Genomic DNA, 12,387 nt, shown 5'->3' with positions numbered 1-12,387 from the left:
TGTGAGGCACAGACGATTCTTTTTACTGTCTCGCTTTTCCCTCAGTGTTCCTTGGCGTCGGCATATGATTCAGAATTTACACTAACGTTGTCACAGTGAATAAGTCGGTGGATGTCACACCCCAGAATAGCCCACATCCCAATAGCAAGAGGTGGAAACTGAATTCAGAGGCAGCATAACGTGATAGAGGGAGGACAGCAAGTTGCTACTGATTCCCAGAAGCACTGTTCAATATGAGTCCAGATCCACTGACACATGGCAGATATGTCCAACCGCCCACTCAGGTTAATGGCCACAGTTAAGCTATATCCCAGTTAAAATTTGTTCCACCATCAGTCCCTTTCTACTTGGCTTAATTGTAAGTGTTGGAGAAGACGGCAGTTTCCAGGGTTACTGTACTTGGCTGTGATTCTGAAACACTTATGAAATCACACAGAAAATGCACACTGAATATGCTTTGATGAGCATGAATGTAAATTAATCATTTCATGTCAGTATGAAGCCATGCAAAGACATAAAGCTATTTCCATTGCCTCTGATATTCCATTAGCAGTGTAGGCAAACTGTATGTGACACAGACCAAACCTTCCCTTTGAGAGCGGCTGTCAAAGCACAGTCCAGACGAGCTATCTGGTGCTATCAGGTCCCTGCTTGCTGTCTTGTATAATACTTTCCACTGGGAAATGGCATTTTCCTGCCATGTGTGAAAAAGAAAAAGATGGTCTGCCCTCTGCCTTCCTCATGAAGCCATAAAGCTGCTGTCCAGCCATTTACAATCTTTAGATAAGGGACAAGCAAGTGACCAGAATAAAATAGATGATTTTACTTAAGCTTATGCTTTGTTATTTGCCTAATAAACAATCCTTGTATCCTGTAGAACAGCACATACTGTAGGAAGGCTTAAATATTTCAGCACCATTGGTTTGTTTTCTCTAATTCCCCAGTGGGACGTGGAAATGCCCTAGCCTTTTCCAAAAATGACTCTGACCTCAGTGAAAGACATACCCAAGGAAGAGAGAGACTTCAGCGGACTTGAGACTTTCTATTAGTTAAACAATAATTGTCAATATTTTTTCATGTAATTTTAATTATCCTGATTCCTGACTGAATACAGACTAAATATTGCATTTTTTCTGAGAATGTCCCAATGGAGTGCATTTGCAATTTGTCAGAAAATGATTCATAACCACAATGAAATATACTGAGACATTCTGTCCAAATCCTGTGGCAGTGTAAATGACCCCCTGCTGTTAATCATTTGAGGAGAATTATGTATCACCCAGTGGCTGCCATCTTACAGTAAACAGTACAGACGCTTGGCAGGCTTCATCAAACAGCAGTGCTGGAAGTTGTTGTGTTACAGGATTTTGGTGCAGAGGAAAATTGATTGCTCGCTTCACAATCATTGAGCAGCCATGGCAAAATTGCACCTGCCAGGACCGCACCTCAGTCACTTTACAATCGTCCATTCAACTTACGAATCAAAGACCCTGAAGTGTGTATAATACAGTGGACACAGTACATTTCACACTGCTCCTTTTCCTTAATGGACTGTCCAGTTTTGACATTTTAATTGCAATATTTACTCTTAGCAACAGATTCACTCTACTCCTGACTACTTTAAAAAATTACAATTAGTTGAAGAAAATATTGTAAATGGAGAGGCTGTTCGTTCACGTCAAGTGTGCATGCGACTTTGATAGTAAAGTCTTTTTTTTGTGCCATAAGTTGCCACTCAAGTCCTCCTGTGCTTCATGAATGATGGTGAGTAGTTGGCATGGAGACCATGTTGGATGTGATGCGGACAGAATGAATGGCACCACTGGTTCTCTGCTCTCCCAAACTAATCAGTCGTATTGTCCTCTGGTCTGCCAGTTTCTTCCCTTATCAGATGCAGCATACAGCCATGCTGTAGAGCATAACTGGTACACCCACGATTTCCAACAACCTGCCACACCAGTCTATTCCATTTTAGAGCCCATTGTGCCCATAACACAGATAACCTTCCTTGCTACTCACAAACTCTCCGGATCACAGGATGGCAACAATGGCACTACAGATGGTTTCCTTCTGTAATAATTTGAGTAAAGGTCAACAATTGCCAGATCTGTGTAACAGGATGCTCATAAAAGCTCAAGGTCATTCAAGTCTTGTTAACTGCCGTTGCCAACATTTTTAAAGTCTGTTTGTAGTACTGCATAGCTTGACAGTTAATTCTGTAAATGCAGCCCATTTTGTTTTAATTCGTTTGTCATTTCTTCTTCCGTCTCGTGGTGCGCCTGCTGCACAGCCTTTTCCTGATGAGAGGAGACAGTTCACTGCTAATGTGCTGGAATTTTCTACTCTCAGTAATAGCAAACCAGGCTCTCTGTGACCTCCAGAAACAAAATCAGACAGCATGATTTAAGAGTTTCACCTTGACTGACGTCACAACAACAAGAGCACCAACACAATCTTATAAACTTAATTACTTATTGTATCCCTGTGATTATGTCAGCCTAATCGACAATAATATGTAATATGTGAAAATGATTTAAAATTCATGCTTAACAATTAAAAAGGGAAGTGTGGATCTGTGTGTGATTTTCACTGCTTAGACGATTTGACACCAAAGCACATTAGCAGAATAATTAGTGAATATCACAATAAAAATAAGTAATCAAGATGTATCTTTCTGGTAAACCAGTCATACATATGGGCACCATTAGTAGCAACTTGAAATCAAACAAAGGACAAACTAAAAGATATAATATCTTTTTTAGCATTACTTCATGTCAGTGACTGATGAGTGATATTCTGTATTTTTCCAGGTTATGTCTGTTGCCATTGTAACACTGTGCCATAGTATTTCTCTCAGTATATGTTTAATAGCCAAAAAAGGTTGTGGCTAGTGCTACAACTAACAATTATTTTCATTATTGATTCATCTGCAGATGATTTTCTCAATTAATCGAGTAATCATTTGATCCAGAAAATGGTGCAAAATTCCCATCACAATTTCGTAAAGCCCAAGGTGATGTCATCAAATGGCTTGATTTGTCCAACCAACTCTCCAAAACCTAAAGATACTCAGCCTACTATCACATAAGATAAAGAAAAACAACAAATATTCACATTTGAAAAACTGAAAATAGAGAATGTCTGGAATTTTTACTTTAAAAATCATTCACACAAACGGAATGTCTAAATAGCTGGCAGATTAATTTTCTTTCAATTAATTAATTAATCATCCAGTCACTTGTTGCAGGTCTATTGTGACACTGATCAAATCCGCAACAAAGACCTGATCTAGAAGAAACTACCCTTGGTGGAGTTACAGTGGTGTGCATGTTTGCTGTTCAGGGAGCTGCAATGGCAGAAATAGTGGACCATTTCTTCATGCAGATGACAAATACAGTCAATGTGTCAGGGGGAAAAAACTTATGATTTTCCATTTGAAAAGGGCATTCTTACATCCAAGACAAAAAGCCAGGGGAGCCATCCCCTCTTTCAACTCTGCCTAGGCACTCTACAGGCAATGTATATTAGACTGGAAAATAAATCAAGTGATGGATTATTCCAACTGTGTTTTTGCGAGTGGAAAAATCTCTACTCTTCGTGTCAGGAAATGACATATGCAAATTGAAACCGCGGCAGAAGATGAATGAGATTGTAAAACCTAAGCAATATGGAAGCCTCAATTTTATAAAAAGAGCATCATGACTGGCTGCCTTAGGAAATCTATCTGGCAGCTCATGCAGTTATCAAACAGTGGAAGATCAATCTGGAAAGTGTTTGATCAGATGGAGACCAAATATTTGAGGCATAAAAATGATAAATACAACAAACAGTTGGCGGGAATGATAAAAAATCATTTCAGAAATTTGGCACATGAAAAATCTTCTTCTTATTATATTATTATGTGATAATGATGATGTTATGTAACCGTATTATTCAAAGATAAAGAAAAATGTTATTTTTTGGTGCCAGTATATGGTAGAAAAAGTAGCAACATTGTACTCCATTCAGTAAAAGACCCACATTTAAGACTTAAGGTATGTATTTATTGAAAATGTATTTAAGTATCTAGAGTTGTAATCATTAAAATTTCTGGTCTCTTGTAGAAAGTCATTTATGTAATAAAATGTAAGCAGTATCATATACTGTTGAACTGTCTCATCTATCTATGGAGTAACTTGTAACTACATATGATGTAGAGGGGTAAAAAGAACAACATTCCTCCCTCAAAGGTAGTGGGATAGGAAAGTTATACTGAATGCAAAGAGCCAACTTAAGTAAAAAACCAGTAGACCATAGAGTAAAGTAATCGTACAGTGACTTGCTTTCCACCTCTGAAGCAGGTGTACTGATGCAGTGACAGCACACACAGAAACCCAGTAGAAATTGGCTTACCAACATTTGAGCAGAGAACAGTGTCCTCTTGTGTTTGGCAAAGAGAGTAACAGTATCATAACATTTCTTTAACTAAAGGTTTATGGTATGCAAATCATCAGAAACTAAATAAAACATAACATCACCACAATGGTAAATTGTACAAACAATAAACACTAATTATTATTTTAAAAGACAAGCTGAACCTGTTGTAATGTCCCTGCGCAGTGTGACAGACATTTCTGATTGGCTCGTTCTTGGAAAGTAGGCGGGACATCACGACAACAATGACCAATAGTGTTTGAGCTCACCGCCTGACACCAAAAAGTAAACAGACGTTGTTTTGATATGTCAAAAATCAGACGATCACTGTTAGTCTCTCCAAAAAAGTGGGTTTGGTGTTATTTTGACCAAACAGTAGAACGGATTGTTTTTGACGAAGACTGAGACGTTTTCGCGTAGTGGTTTAGTTTCCCTTGTTACTGTCTAGCTAAATGTCTTTGTATTGCGTTTCATTTGGCTGCTAGCCTGCTGCTAGTTGATCTAACCGATTAAACTACATTAACATTAGCTGACGGTTTAGCTGCGCAGTAGCAGCTAATAGTAGGTCGACAGTAGGACGTGTTTGTAACTGTATAGTTTCGCGTCTTTCCAATAGCTATGTGTACAAAGCGAAAGCGTTAACCGTGTTTATAACTTGCACCTATGCAGTGACATTTTCAAGCAACCGTAACCACCCTTCTTTGACAAGCTGCTTCTCCTCCCCTTCCTGTTTGTGTTATTGCTCTGCATGTCGACAACAGTTGTTACATGAGTCTTTTAAAAACTATGTAAGAAATACGTCGTATGATGTTAGTACTAGACAGATAAGAGTAATGAAGCCTGAACATCAGTGTCGTGCCATGGCTGAGGATGGAGAGGTAGGACGAGCTGGCTCCCCAGGCCGCCCGGGCCGACAGACCTACAGAAGTTCAGCCCATTCCCGCAGCCTGCTGGAGGGCCTGCTGGCTCTCAGACAAAGTGGCATCCTGTTTGATGTGGTGCTGCTGGTGGAGGGTCGACCCATCCAAGCTCACCGTATACTTCTGGCAGCCTCCTGCGACTACTTTAGGTAAAACTCACAGCAGGTCTGCTTGTTGTGTGTGCTTTCACTTTCGTTTGTATGTCAGGTGTGTCGCAGGCAAAAATAAAATAACAACAATAATAGTTACTACCATAGAGGCCTCACTTTTTCACTCATCTACAGATGCCACTCAACATGAAACCAGGAAAATCAGGGAGTACATACTGTATATAGCAGCACTCGTATTTGTAGCTCTGACCATGACCAAATGAGCAGAGGCCTCCAGGCAACTAAATATATCCCCACTGACACAAGCTGATTTATTTTATTCCTGTCTCCATTTACACATACACATTTGCACAGTATACTCAGTGAGTGCAGGTGTGTGCAGTCCCGTGTCACAAGACACAGCCGCGGCTTGGTGCAGTCCATTTTTGAACACAGTTTTTCCTGTTCGCCTGCAGCTTATCAATAGTGTCATATGATCAGTACTGGTGTGCACATTTCTGGCTTACTTTGTGGTTTGTGTTTACTTCCATCATGACGTAAATGAACCTCCAGCTTCTGTGAACAATATAAAGTAGGTCACAGATACAATCACTGATGTCCAGAAGCATACTTAATGTAGAGGAGTGACACAGATGGATATATTAAATATGAAGTCAAAGAATAGGGGTGTACAGGGGTAGAAGAAGATGCTTCTGATGGGTGTTTCTGATGCCTGGTAATAATGTTAAAAGTAGGTAAAGATAAGACATTAACATCCTTTTACAGATATGCTTTTGTGCTAAAGAATGTGAATTGCACCTGCAGGTGATAGGTATAACAACTGAAGCCCAGTGTATTCAACAAAATTTTGGTTGAAAGCATAGGAAGGTTTTCTGATTGGTGCTAAAAATCTCAGGAGGGGAGCATTTAAATTGCTCACCTCACCTTTTCACAATCCTTTCTTGGCATTCTGCTTATGTAGTATGCATCTTAGAACACCAGCTTGTCCCTAAATATGAAATATTTAGTTTAAAATGATTTAAAGTAAACATAAACCATCTAACAATGTGTTTCTGTTCTCCACCAGGGGGATGTTTGCTGGAGGCCTCCGGGAGACACAGCAAAAGGAGATCCCAATTCACGGAGTATCCCACATGGCCATGAAAAAAATACTTGACTACATTTACACTTCAGAGATTGATTTAGACCCAGAGTGTGTGCAGGAAGTCCTGATAGCTGCCACACTGGTGCAGGTAGGATACTTGTTGTTCTTCTGCAGAATTACATTTTTTCAGTATTTATTTATTTGAGCTAATCTTTGCCCTTCTGTGTTTTCAAGATTGAGAACGTCATCGGCTTCTGCTGTGATTTCCTCTTCTCCTGGCTGGACGAGAGCAACATTTTAGAGGTGCATCATCTCGCTGATCTCTACGGTCTTCAGCAGCTGAATGCCAGGATGCACTCCTACATGCTAAGGAACATCCAGACTTTGTCTCGAGCCGACGTGTACCGACAGCTCCCTCAAGACGAAGTATTCAGAGCTCTGTGCAGTAACGAGCTTCAGGTGAACAGTGAGAACGAAGTGTACGAGGCAGCGCTTTACTACCACTACAGTCCTGAGCAGGTGGAAACTGACCAGGTGTACTTGCAGGTCAGTCTGAAGGTGCGTCTGCATTTTTTTTACTCATCTCTCCAGATACACACTACTGGGCAAGAAGCAGATGTACCTGCTTAGTTTTACTCACATTTTGTCAAAGATTTATTTGCCTTGAACTAATTTTCTTTTAATCTTTCTGACCCACAGGACAGTCTCAAGATGCTTGAAGCTGTACGTTTCTGCCTGATTGAGAAACAAGTATTGCAGAGGTTGTATGGGAAACTGAACCAGTGTCCATTAAAGGATTTTGTTTCAGCTGCCCTGCGTTACCATGAGCAGGAGATCTGGCAGCCCATCCTGCAGAGTCCTCTCACCCAGCCGAGGTCCACCTTCCACTGTATCTTGGGCTTTGGGGGGATGTTCACCTCGCACACAGACAACGACCGCTTGTTTCAGGTGTTCCACCCAAGCTGGAGGGAGTGGAGGACTCTCACTGCAGCTCACGCACCCCGAATGTCCAACCAGGGCATCGCTGTGCTGAACAACTTTGTCTATCTTATCGGGGGAGACAAGAACACCAGTGGGTTTCTTGCAGAGACCCGCTGCTGGAGGTGAGATCCCATCATAATGTTTATTATTTTCAAATGGAAACAGATCTGTTGACTGGTTCATGTTTAGTCTAGGGCTGCAACTACCAATTATTTTCACCATTGTTTGATATTTTTTTATTAATAAATTAAGTGTTCAGTCTATGAAATGTCATAAAATAGTGATAAATGTCTTCAAATACATTGTGTAATCTATCAAAATAGTTGTCTTCCCATTTTCTGACAACTAGATATTTGATTAATGGATTGTTTGTATTTTGCAGACAAACTAAAATTAAATTTGAGCAAACAGTCTCACCACAAGGACTTTTTATTAGCTGTTCTGGAGCTTTCAAATATCACATGATCTTCATCAGCAGATTGTGTTTTCCCATTTGTCATGGAATTGTAGATATTGCAGTTCCTGTTTTCCCAGAGCACTTTATGGACTTTCAGAGTTCATTTTAACCTTCAGTTAATTCAGTTCCTTTCTTAAACAGCTGTTCTGCAGCTTTCTATTATGTCACATGATCTTCATCAGGAGATTTAAAAGTGCTCAGAAAAAAAATTGGGAATGTGAACATCTACATTCTATGACACCTGGATAAACAGAACAGATACGAAATGGACCTTGTGGTGAAAAACACTAATATAAAAAATGAACTGAGAGTTCTGTTGTGATAGCGTGCTCTCTGTTGCTCCTTCCGATCGAGTTCATGTTCCATTTGATTCGATCTGTACTTTGCGCACACATTTACACACAGCTGACCGATATTCTGAAGACATATTTCTTCTGCTGCTATGAGAGTTGTCCGTTCTTTGCAGATACGATCCTCGTCACAACAGCTGGAACACTATCCAGCCTCTCCAGCAGCAGCATGCTGACCATTGTGTTTGCGTGGTGGGTGGCCATATATACGCCATTGGAGGGCGAGACTACAGCAATGAGCTGGACACTGTGGAGCGCTACGACCCACACACCAACATGTGGGAATTTGTGTCATCCCTCAAGAGAGAGGTATGAGAATAGAGAGCTGAAAGATGGAAAAAGATTTCATGTAATACTGTCTTAATCCACATGATGGTGCTACATACTCACCACTGTTTATGGTGCTTTCCTGGTCCATACCAGGTATTCCCTCTTTGCTTGAGTTTCCCTGAATACTTGTCTAACCTTCTCTCTAGGTTTACGCCCATGCTGGAGCAGTGGTGGATGGGAAAATCTATATAACATGTGGGCGCAGAGGAATGGCGTACCTTAGAGAGACCTACTGTTTTGACCCTGCGGCCAACCACTGGACAGGATGTGCAGAGGGGCCGGTGGAACGGGCGTGGCACGGCATGGCCGCTGTTAACGGACGTGCTTATGTCATTGGGGGAAGCAATGATGAGCATGGATACCGGCGTGATGTCCTTAAGGTACAATGTCACAAGTCATGAGTGGCGTTTATGCTGCACACTGAAGGCTTTGTTTACACTGGTAAACAGCGCTCTCAACGTCTTTCATGGACTATAAAATGATGTCTTGTGCACTCCTGTTTTTCTACCCTCATTTTTTTTATATTCAAATCAGATCTACTTGCTTTTCTTTCAGTTTTTATTCTTGAAGATGACATTACATAACATATTTCTTTTTGTGTGTTTTTTCCATTTGCTTTTCAAATGTGGTCAAACTTTTATGTCCCAAAGTTCTCCTTCCTCTTGACCTCCCCACACTCTCAGCCGTCTTATGAATGTCAATTGGAAAATATTCCACAGTCTGTTGACTCAAACCTCATTTTACATGCTGATGAAGGCTTTTGTGTGGTAAAAGCCAGTGGTTTTAATTAATTTAATTGACTTTTGTTCAAGACAGAGCGGCACCTTTTTACAGAGGTTATTACTGTCTGGATAGCGATTTTTATGAGCTAGAGAATAATTCATTTTCTCTATTTTTTTTCTTTTCTTTCTTTCAGGTGGCATGCTTTAACCCCACAGCCAACTCTTGGTCTTTACTGAGCCCTCTCCCCAGTGGACACGGGGAACCTGGTGTGGCTGTACTGGACAATCGTATCTACATACTGGGCGGACGCTCTCACGACAAAGGCGACAGGATGAAATATGTCCACGTGTTCAACACCGACACAGATGAGTGGGAGAATGAGACAGAGTTTAAAGAGCGTGTCTCCGGCCTGGCAGCCTGCGTGGTGCTCATGCCCCCCGCTGTGATTGCACAGGCCAGGAGCTGGGAGCAACGCACCAAGGCTTCATGGGAAGAGGTGGACAACGACAACTCAGAGGACTCGAGTGAGGACTGACCTGCAGAGAATGAACTGAATCTATAGTATGAGCACTGGAGACTGTCATGCACTTTTCTTATTCAGCATGTTGAATCTGAAGTACCTTAAGGATACTTTTGTGGCAGTGGTTACGGCAGCATTGTGTCCTTCATGCATGTTGACCACTTTGAGTGCCTCTGAACCAAAGTGTCATTTAAGACCTTTGTGCACTTTTTGTTACTCAGATATCTCTTCAGATAATCACACTCCGTCCATAAATTATTTATCTGCTCAAACGTTAATGTTACTGTTTGTTGCTGATCCCTGATTATTTCCTGCAGAGAGAACCTTTATATCTTCAAGTGAAATAAAGCAGTGAAGACTACTGGCTATGCAATATGGAGAATATCTCAGCTGCCCATAGTTGTTTTTTTGAACATTTTTAAAATAGATCTTTGTTTTAGATTTGGTTACTACTGTATTACCGGCAGCTAGGGTTAGGGGGAGCATTCACCCTAATAGGTCAGTCAGCTAAAGGTCAGTTTTTGTGAATTACTACTTCTCCAACCTGGCAGTTTCTGGCTAATGCCAGGAAGTACATCAGATGTATCATCACATCCGCACTACTGGGTCATCATGAAATTTTAACATTGTGCCTCATTTTTCTGGTTAAAATCCTGAACTTATATTGTGAATTGTGCTTTTTATGTTTATAAATGTCTTTTTTTGGGTGGAGATTAGCCTTTGGTTTTGTGCCTCAGATATCACAATTTGTTTTAAAAAAAAAAACATTGTTGAACTGATTTATATTCGTGCGTGAATGATGAGGCACTGGTGCTAAAGGTTGTAGACCTCAAATCACAATATGTTGCCATTTCTTTAAATGAATTAGCACCATGTCTTGATGTTTGTGTGATGAAAAGCAAACCCATATGGTATTTTTTTTTGTTGTTGTTGTTGTATCCTTTCGTTCATCTATGACTCATACTGTGTAAGCTATTCCATGACAGGATCCAAAGAGCACAATGAAGATTAGTTTTAGAGTATTTCTGTTCTGTTTTGCTCTGCTCTTCTGTTTGTTGCCCCGCTCATGGTTACGCTGTTCAATATTGGCAGAGAAGAAGTTTAATGACTCCCGCTTCACTATGCACCCTTTGTTTCTCTGTTGTAGAAAAATTCCAAGAACAAGTCTGTTTTTGAATGTGCTTCTTTTTTCCGTATGAGTTATGTCATAAAAAAAAAAAAAAAGTATCACAACACACTGTCACACAAGATATGCAAATTTAGTATCCTATTCATGAGGTAAGTTTTCAAATTTAATAAAATTGGTAATACATGCTTTTGTCATGTGTGCACGTTAGTTGCCATCATGGAAATCCTCCATTGGAATTTTTTCAGGGAAAGTGGAGGTTTTGGCTACCTAGGAGGAGTTATACTCTAAAATTAAAAACTAACACATAGTGGTTTCATTTAGGCTGATTCCAGTATGTTCAGACTTACTTAGTATATTTAACTCTGACTACTTGTAGACCAACAAAATAATCAAGGGATTCAGTATTTTTCCATCAGAATTTTATTCCTGGCAGCATGTTTTAATTACCATTTAGACTTCATATTGGGGAAGAAAAGGGTACATTTTAGTTTTACAGGCCTGTAATTTCCCAAAACATTTCTTGAAAATAAATATGTAATCTAGTTATAGGGAAAATATTCTGATTAGACTTAAGTTAGTTGTGTTGAGTTCATAACCAGTTGTTATCCCTAAAAATAACTGCTCAGTTTAGACAAAACTAATCAACCTTTATCAACCAAATAAAGTCAAATTATTTATATTTTATTTGGATCTGAGGGTGGGGGCTTTGACTCATTTCTAAAATCCTGGCTACAGCCTTAGTTTGGGTTTCGAGAGTGTAACTTCACTGTTGAAAGTTTACTTTGTTGATTTTTTTGTTTAATTCAACACAATTTCACAAATCTAACAGTAAATCTCTCATTTGAACTGCCACTACACTGACTGCAGTGGTTACTGCCTCATTCCCTTTATTCCTCCCAGTCTCTACTAGTTCCTCTCCATTTGGCCCTTCACTCCATCAGCTTTATGAAGGTTGACTGCTGCTTTCCTCTCCTGGGCCGTTTCATCTACATCTGTTACCTCCCACCAGACCTAAGTGAGTGCCCCCCCCTCTTCTCTCTGTTTCACACTATTGTGCCAGCCCCCAGCACGATGTCTGCTGGGATCAGCTGACACCAACAGTGGACATCCAGGATTCACAATCTGTGGCGTTTATGTGCCAGTCTTTTCATTCTAAAGCTAGTGCCACCTGGGGGATACTTAAGACGTATGTCATGCACTTAACCTCGTCAGCGGCCTTTACAGTCGTTTGAGTGCAGGTCGATCTGGTGCTCTTTGCTGGACCATTATCAGAGCAATTAAAAAGCCCAAATTGCCCATTGATGTGGAGCTATGCAGATTAAACCCAGTGGAGTTGTCCATGTTTGTGTCAGGGGGATTTTACTAAGTGC

General features: G+C 40.4%; 1 protein-coding gene across 2 annotated transcripts; it reads left to right on the top strand.

The window, feature by feature from the left end:
• Positions 1–4,687: 4,687 nt before the first annotated feature.
• klhl22 (kelch-like family member 22) lies at positions 4,688–11,200 on the top strand. 2 transcript variants are annotated; one of them, XM_067604244.1, is made up of 7 exons: positions 4,688–5,482; positions 6,510–6,675; positions 6,762–7,073; positions 7,227–7,630; positions 8,432–8,624; positions 8,792–9,025; positions 9,562–11,200. In XM_067604244.1, the coding sequence occupies exons 1-7, from the start codon at positions 5,247–5,249 to the stop codon at positions 9,901–9,903; spliced, it is 1,887 nt and encodes a 628-aa protein (XP_067460345.1). In that variant the 5' UTR covers positions 4,688–5,246; the 3' UTR covers positions 9,904–11,200. The 2 variants fall into 2 exon arrangements, with proteins under 2 accessions (XP_067460345.1, XP_067460336.1); XM_067604235.1 differs by having other exon boundaries at positions 6,762–7,085.
• The last annotated feature ends 1,187 nt before the right edge of the window (positions 11,201–12,387 follow it).

The sequence above is a fragment of the Thunnus thynnus genome, chromosome 2 (assembly GCF_963924715.1).
Source record: "Thunnus thynnus chromosome 2, fThuThy2.1, whole genome shotgun sequence".
NCBI lineage: Eukaryota > Metazoa > Chordata > Actinopteri > Scombriformes > Scombridae > Thunnus > Thunnus thynnus.
Note: the sequence above shows the minus strand (reverse complement) of the source record. Positions and strands in the feature narration are given on the sequence as shown.